The sequence below is a fragment of the Neoarius graeffei genome, chromosome 2 (assembly GCF_027579695.1).
Source record: "Neoarius graeffei isolate fNeoGra1 chromosome 2, fNeoGra1.pri, whole genome shotgun sequence".
In the NCBI taxonomy this organism is placed as follows: domain Eukaryota; kingdom Metazoa; phylum Chordata; class Actinopteri; order Siluriformes; family Ariidae; genus Neoarius; species Neoarius graeffei.
Window position 1 is genome coordinate 74352407 of NC_083570.1, and position 7938 is coordinate 74360344.

Below are 7938 nucleotides of genomic sequence, written 5' to 3' on the forward strand. Positions count from 1 at the left end.
GCCTGCTTGACTCCCGCCGGGTCCGCGGCGGGTTGCAATATCTGGTGGACTGGGAGGGCTATGGTCCTGAGGAGCGCTGCTGGGTTCCTGCTCGGGATGTCCTTGATAAAGAACTATGTCGGGACTTCCATTCGGCCCATCCGGATCGCCCTGGGAACGTCAGGAGACGCTCCTAGAGGGGGGGGTCCTGTTAGGACTAGGACTGTTTTGGCCTCTAGAGGCCGCTGTTATTTCCTTTTCATGTCGTGTTTATTTTGGCCTCTAGAGGCCGCCACTGTTCCTGTGTTTTGTGTTTGTGTTAATTGCCTAATTATCTTCACCTGTGTCCTTAATTAGTTTGTCTATTTATACCCCTGAGTTCAGTCCTCTTGTCACGGAGTCTTTGTGCTGTTATGTTTATCTCCAGTTTCCTTTGTACTGTGTTTTTTGATCTTCTTAGCTTTTGAATTTTTGCACTTTGTTTTTCTTTTGGATTTTTCTCTTTGGTTTTTTTTTGTCTTTTGTTTTGCCCTGTATATAGTGTATATAGTTTAAATAAACCTTTTGATTCTTTTTCTACTTCCGCCTCACGCCTCTGCATTTGAGTCATCCCCCTGGTGGCCTAGTGGGGGTTTGCTGGATTATCACACCAACGAACCAGGTTCGAATCCCAGCAAAACCCTAACAATGGCAAAGCTTTCCGCGAGGAGACTGGTGATTGGTGAAAGCGGCCGGATATTTTCTTTGATTGACAGCTCGTTTCAACTATAGACAGGCAGCGGTACAGTGTTGCCAGATTGGGCGGTTTTAAGTGCATTTTGGCAGGTTTTGAACATATTTTGGGCTGGATAACGTCAGCAGTATCTGGCAACATCAGTTCAGTCCCATGCGGATTCACAAGTGCTGTGGTGTATTGTAAGAGATCAGCTTACATTTCGATTTCATTCATTACATACGGTTTCTACCAGCTTTTTTAGTTTGTATATATTTTCATTGTAAATAAAGTGTAAATATAGTGTTGTCAAGTTTGCTATCTTAGTTCCAGAAACTTCGTTTATTTGAGTGACTGAACTTGAACTTGAGGGGGCTAGTCAGCTAGCAAGAAAGCTGCGCACGGATGCCAAGCATTGCTGATTTAATTTTGGCAAAGCGATTTGCCAGTCTTCCTTTCGAGGAAAAAATTAAAATTAAAGAGCAGGGTAGACCAACGCCTCAAATTGACTTGGTGAAAAAGGTAGGGAATAATACTCGTTCCTTTCAGCTCTCCTGGTACAAGAAAGTGAATTGGCTAACAGCAAGTGACTCACATCAACAACAATAAATAGGCTACTTTAGTAATACGTCATGGATGGACCAAAAATATAGAATCTATTTAAAATGTTTATGCTGAGTATATTATATTGGAATATATGTTTTTCTGGATATGAATTAAACACAGCCGAGGTCAATTTTTAAACAACATGCCACAATTTTAAAATATAAAATGTTAAAATATACCCCCCCCCCAACACCATCATGTATATTGGACAGTAGGCTAATGGGCCAAAAGAACCTGTTATTTCACAGTTAGTGACCCTGCCAACAATCAGCCAGATCAGAGGCAAGAGTATGGGTAAAATTGATGTGTTTTTTCTTTTAAAATCTGGAAATATCGTAACCGACCAGCCTCCCCTGTTTGAAAGACTACCAGCCGCCACTGGACAGATGCCCCTTTTCCACCAAAGCAGTTCCAGGGCTGGTTCGGGGCCAGTGCTTAGTTTGGAACCGGGTTTTCTGTTTCCACTGACAAAGAACTGGCTCTGGGCCAGAAAAACCGGTTCCAGGCTAGCACCAGCTCTTTGCTGGGCCAGAGGAAAGAACCGCTTCCATCAGCGGGGGGCGGAGTTGTTAAGACCAACAACAATAGCAAGACCGCGAAAGGTCGCCATTTTTAAATAAGCGACGAGATATCATGGATGCAGTAAAGCAGCAGTCATCCATTATTGTTATTGCTGCTTCTTCTTCTCCGTGTTGCTGTTGCTTCAATGTTTGCGCCAAGGTTTATGCAAACGCAGCGACGTAACTGACGTATACAGTGATGTAATGACATGGCTCCCCTTAGCACCCCGAGCTATGGAAAAGCAAACTGGTTCTCAGCTGGCTCGCAAGTTGAACGAGTTGTGAACCAGCACCAGCACCGGTCCCGAAACAGCCCTGGAACTGATTTGGTGGAAAAGGGGTAAGAGAGAACCAACAATCCACTGATCACGAGGGTGCATCAGTTGCCCCCTAAAAATGAAAAGTTCCTCCGATCATGATGCATTTTTGATTTTATGTTCCTTTTGGGCAGCACGGTGGTGTAGTGGTTAGCGCTGTTGCCTCACAGCAAGAAGGTCCTGGGTTCGAGCCCTGGGGCCGGCGAGGGCCCTTCTGTGTGGAGTTTGCATGTTCTCCCCGTGTCCGCGTGGGTTTCCTCCGGGTGCTCCGGTTTCCCCCACAGTCCAAAGACATGCAGGTTAGGTTAACTGGTGACTTTAAATTGACCGTAGGTGTGAATGTGAGTGTGAATGGTTGTCTATGTGTCAGCCCTGTGATGACCTGGCGACTTGTCCAGGGTGTACCCCGCCTTTCGCCCGTAGTCAGCTGGGATAGGCTCCAGCTTGCCTGAGACCCTGTAGAAGGATAAAGCGGCTAGAGATAATGAATGAATGTTCCTTTTGGTAAGAAAACACACTGGGTGAAATATTTTGACAAAATTAAAAAGTTTAACGGTGGCACCAGGAGCTCAAAGTTATGGAAAAAGCTGCTATTTTATGACTTTTATGACAAAATTTCGATCACTTTTCATGAAATATTATGGCACCTTATAGAGTATACCAAATATCTTAGATACACATTTTTAGTACATATTCTAAATATATTATCAAGCACAGTTTGAATTTTAGCTGTTCACTGAATCATTGTTCAACTACTTTTAAACAATACAAATGTATTATGAATCACATTAATGCTTCTCAATCCCTTGCAAAGGTTCTTAACATGATCTCTGGGTCACAAGAAATCAATAAATGGAGTCCAACATTGTGATTCAAACCTTACGCGAAAACATAAAATAAGCGTTTTTTGGCAAAAAAAATTAACCTCACGGTGCCACCATTAGACTTTTGAATATGGTCAAAAAATTTTACAGGATGTCTTTATTGGTGAAAAGGAACACCCAGACAAAAATGCATCAGATTTTATGAAAGCGAGGGCAACTGATGCACCCTACTGATCACCCCAACAACTCTCTAGGCCGTTCACACCCGGCCCCCAGTGACCCACACCAACAGGATGACTCGACGACACCTTAGGATTGCTTTTCATCCATGACAGGACAAATACCTGATACTACCTATTAGTCAGACAGAACTGAAGCAGCCTTTTGGAAGAATCTTCAAGCAAGTCCAGTTACTCTCTTTTACCACCCACAGTTTACTCATCTCATCTCATTATCTCTAGCTGCTTTATCCTTCTACAGGGTCACAGGCAAGCTGGAGCCTATCCCAGCTGACTACGGGCGAAAGGCAGGGTACATGCTGGACAAGTCGCCAGGTCATCACAGGGCTGACACATAGACACAGACAACCATTCACACTCACATTCACACCTACGGTCAATTTAGAGTCACCAGTTAACCTAACCTGCATGTCTTTGGACTGTGGGGGAAACCGGAGCACCCGGAGGAAACCCACGCAGACAACATGCAACTCCACACAGAAAGGCCCTCGCCGGCCACGGGGCTCGAACCCAGGACCTTCTTGCTGTGAGGCGACAGCGCTAACCACTACACCACCGTGCCACCCCTGACTGAGAATCTTCACAGACAAAATTCTAAAAAGGGTTCACAAACTTTCAAGCACCACTTTTTCCTATTAATATGTGTTCTGCCCTTGAGTAGGTCAAAACATCAGCTGCACCGTAAAAAATAGAATTATGCGTTGTTCAAGTAATTCCATATTCACAATTGAATGGACAAGAAAATATGAATAATTATTAACAAACAGAAAAATCCACATCAAACTGATAGGGTGCACCTCAATGATGTGTAAATATACAACAGTGAATAATCTGAATTGAAAATACATAATTGCCACAGGTGTTTATTCAGCGCATGCTCTTAATGACCAAGACACGGGGTTTCCTCTCCCAAATGCAAGGGCTGGGCAATGTGGTTCTCTCTCCGGTTGAAGTTCATGTTGTCGTGGCTCAGGTGTATAAGGCGCCATACCATAAATCCAGGGACCTGGGTTCGATTCCGACCCGAGGTCATTTCCCGATCCCTCCCCGTCTCTCTCTCCCACTCATTTCCTGTCTCTACACTGTCCTATCCAAATAAAGGTGAAAAAAGCCCCAAACAAATCTAAAAAAAAAAAATTGTGTTAACCTCAATTGCCTTTTTGTACTACTGTGAATGCCACTGTTCAGCAAAAAGAGAAATCTATGTTGGCAGAATGAGGAATTGAAAATTTACTTAATTAAGAATTCTTAATAAAGATAACAGTGTTATCATAGTTTGGATTATCATGGGCACATCGTTGTCAAAACATAAAATTCTTAATGCAGATGGTTGCCTTGAAATTTCAAGTATTCTCAACTATTCTTTTTTTACAGTGTGTTACTGTAGTGTTTACAGTCGGATATTTATAACAAACTACACTACCGTTCAAAAGTTTGGGGTCACTTTGAAATGTCCTTATTTTTGAAAGAAAAGCACTGTTCTTTTCAATGAAGATCACTTTAAACTAACCAGAAATCCACTCTATACATTGCTAATGTGGTAAATGACTATTCTAGCTGCAAATGTCTGGTTTTTGGTGCAATATCTCCATAGGTGTATAGAGGCCCATTTCCAGCAACTCTCACTCCAGTGTTCTAATGGTACAATGTGTTTGCTCATTGCCTCAGAAGGCTAATGGATGATTAGAAAACCCTTGTACAATCATGTTAGCACAGCTGAAAACAGTTGAGCTCTTTAGAGAAGCTATAAAACTGACCTTCCTTTGAGCAGATTGAGTTTCTGGAGCATCACATTTGTGGGGTCGATTAAATGCTCAAAATGGCCAGAAAAATGTCTTGACTATATTTTCTATTCATTTTACAACTTATGGTGGGAAATAAAAGCGTGACTTTTCATGGAAAACACAGAATTGTCTGGGTGACCCCAAACTTTTGAACGGTAGTGTATAAATCCATCCATCCATTATCTGTAGCCGCTTTATCTTGTTCTACAGGGTCGCAGGCAAGCTGGAGCCTATCCCAGCTGACTACGGGCGAAAGGCGGGGTACACCCTGGACAAGTCGCCAGGTCATCACAGGGCTGACACATAGACACAGACAACCATTCACACTCACCTGATTACCAACTGATCACACAACCAACTGATTACCACTATTCTTGACACAAAAGGGATTAAAACTAAAGAAATGGTTAAAAATCTTGGTGTTTTCATTGACAGCGAGCTAAACTTTGACAGTCACATGAAAGCAATCACTAAAACGGCATTTTATCACCTAAAAAACATTTCCAAACTAAGAGGACTTATGTCAAAAAATGATCTGGAAAAACTAATACATGCCTTCATCTCTAGTAGGGTTGATTACTGCAATGGCCTTTTCACAGGCCTGCCAAAAAAGACCATCAAACGACTTCAGCTGGTTCAAAATGCAGCGGCCAGGGTTCTCACACGAACAAAAAGAACAGAGCACATTACTCCAATTCTAAGGTCCCTTCACTGGCTTCCAGTAAGCTACAGAATTGACTTTAAAGCATTGCTGCTGGTGTACAAATCTCTAAATGGTACAGGGCCCAATTACCTCTCTGACATGTTGCAGCGGCCTAACCCAATCAGATCTACCAGATCGCAACAGAAAAATTTACTATTAAAACCAGTTGTTAAAACAAAGTGTGGTGAAGCAGCTTTTAGCTACTATGCAGTACAGCTATGGAACCAACTCCCAGAGGACATCAAAAATGCTCCTGCTGTTGGCAGCTTCAAATCTAGACTAAAGACCAAGCTGTTCTCAGATGCTTTCTGTTAAATAATTAATATTTTAACATTTTTTTATAATCTTTACTTTCTCTGCATGTTTTAAATTTACTTTAATTTTATTCTATTTTATTCCGCTGGTTTCTTTTTCTTTTTCTCCTTTTTTCTTTTTGGCATTTTATTATTTTATTTCTACTATTGTTTAATTCTTATTATTTTCTTTTAATTCTTTTAATTCTTTTAATTAATTGTTTTAGAATAAAAATAAAATTATTTTATGTAATTTTATTTCTCTATTGTTTACTGTTTTTGCTTCTGTAAAGCACATTGAACTGCCATTGTGTATGAAATGTGCTATATAAATAAACTTGCCTTGCCTCACATTCACACCTACGGTCAATTTAGAGTCACCAGTTAACCTAACCTGCATGTCTTTGGACTGTGGGGGAAACCGGAGCACCCGGAGGAAACCCACGGGGAGAACATGCAAACTCCACACAGAAAAGCCCTCGCAGGCCACGGGGCTCGAACCCAGGACCTTCTTGCTGTGAGGCAACAGCGCTAACCACTACAGGGTTCAAAACTTTCAAGCACCACTTTTTCCTATTAATATGTGTTCTGCCCTTGAGTAGGTCAAAACATCAGCTGTTACTGTAGTGTTTACAATCGGATATTTATAACTAAAACTATACCTCGTGGATGAATAAATGAACAGAAGTCTGTTTAAAAAAAAGACAGAACTTTCAGACTGTGGCCACTAAACCCAGAAGCTTCTCATGATTCAAAGTGAAACTCTGACTCTCACTCGTCTTCCTCTGTAACTGTTGCACAGCTGGTGGTGAAAGGAGGAGACGCCTGCACGTTCACTACGGGCTTTATTTCCACCAGAACTCTTGTTATTAATGCCTCGGTGGTAGAGCTGAATGATCAGGTATGGGTGAGTGTCGGATCAGTGCACTAACCTGTGTGGCCTGAGGCCGTGGATTGACTGTCCTCGCCAAAAGTCAGCCTGAAGTCCAGCTCCTCTCCTCCATACCTCGCAGCAGTCATGATTGCATCTGCACTCGACTTCGCGTTAGAATTTATTTATTTTTTTAAATGCTACCCGATCGAATCTGCATAACCCAGGCTTGCGACGGCCAACTTTCTAAAGTGCACTTGGGTTAAACGGTGCCAGCTCAAACCCGGAACACTTTCCCAAAGCACCCGCAGGGGACGCATTCAATCACATTTGCGCCAGAATGTGCTTGTAGCCGCCTGTTTACAGTCGTCTAAAGGTAAACGCGAGGATCTCTTTTGACGCTGGCTCTCGAAAGCGTCCGAAACATTCACACCACACTCACAGCATTAGCAAAAACTTCTCTACTACACACTCGCGAGGGCGCGCCGAGCCGCGTGACGTCAGCACGTTTGACAGACAACAAACTCGGGAAGGAAACAAACAGCCGCACGCGTTGCGTCCGAAACCGCACTCTACTACACCCTGCTGAGACACACACTGCAGCAAAACATTCACCATCACAACGCTTCTGACGACAAACAATGCCGTACTGTTTTTGTTTTATAACTTCTACACGTACACTACCGTTCAAAAGTTTGGGGTCACCCAGACAATAGGGTGCATCAGTTGCCCTCACTTTCATAAAATCTGATGCATTTTTGTCTGGGTGCTCCTTTTCACCAATAAAGACATCCTGTAACATTTTTTGACCATATTCAAAAGTCTAATGGTGGCACCATGAGGCTCATCTCATCTCATTATCTCTAGCCGCTTTATCCTGTTCTACAGGGTCGCAGGCAAGCTGGAGCCTATCCCAGCTGACTACGGGCGAAAGGCGGGGTACACCCTGGACAAGTCGCCAGGTCATCACAGGGCTGACACATAGACACAGACAACCATTCACACTCACATTCACACCTACGGTCAAATTAGAGTCACCAGTTAACCTAA

General features: G+C 42.8%; 1 protein-coding gene across 3 annotated transcripts in view; it reads right to left on the reverse strand.

The window, feature by feature from the left end:
• Window positions 1-7407, reverse strand: part of nfatc3b (nuclear factor of activated T cells 3b) — a 34551-nt gene extending 27144 nt beyond the window's left edge. The window contains exon 1 of one of the 3 annotated variants that reach the window (XM_060914959.1): window positions 6950-7407. In XM_060914959.1, the coding sequence (XP_060770942.1) occupies window positions 6950-7037 (88 nt within the window). In that variant the 5' untranslated portion in view covers window positions 7038-7407. The remainder of the gene's footprint in view (window positions 1-6949) is intronic. The other 2 variants (XM_060914957.1, XM_060914958.1) reach the window with 2 other exon arrangements.
• Between the last annotated feature and the right edge of the window lie 531 nt (window positions 7408-7938).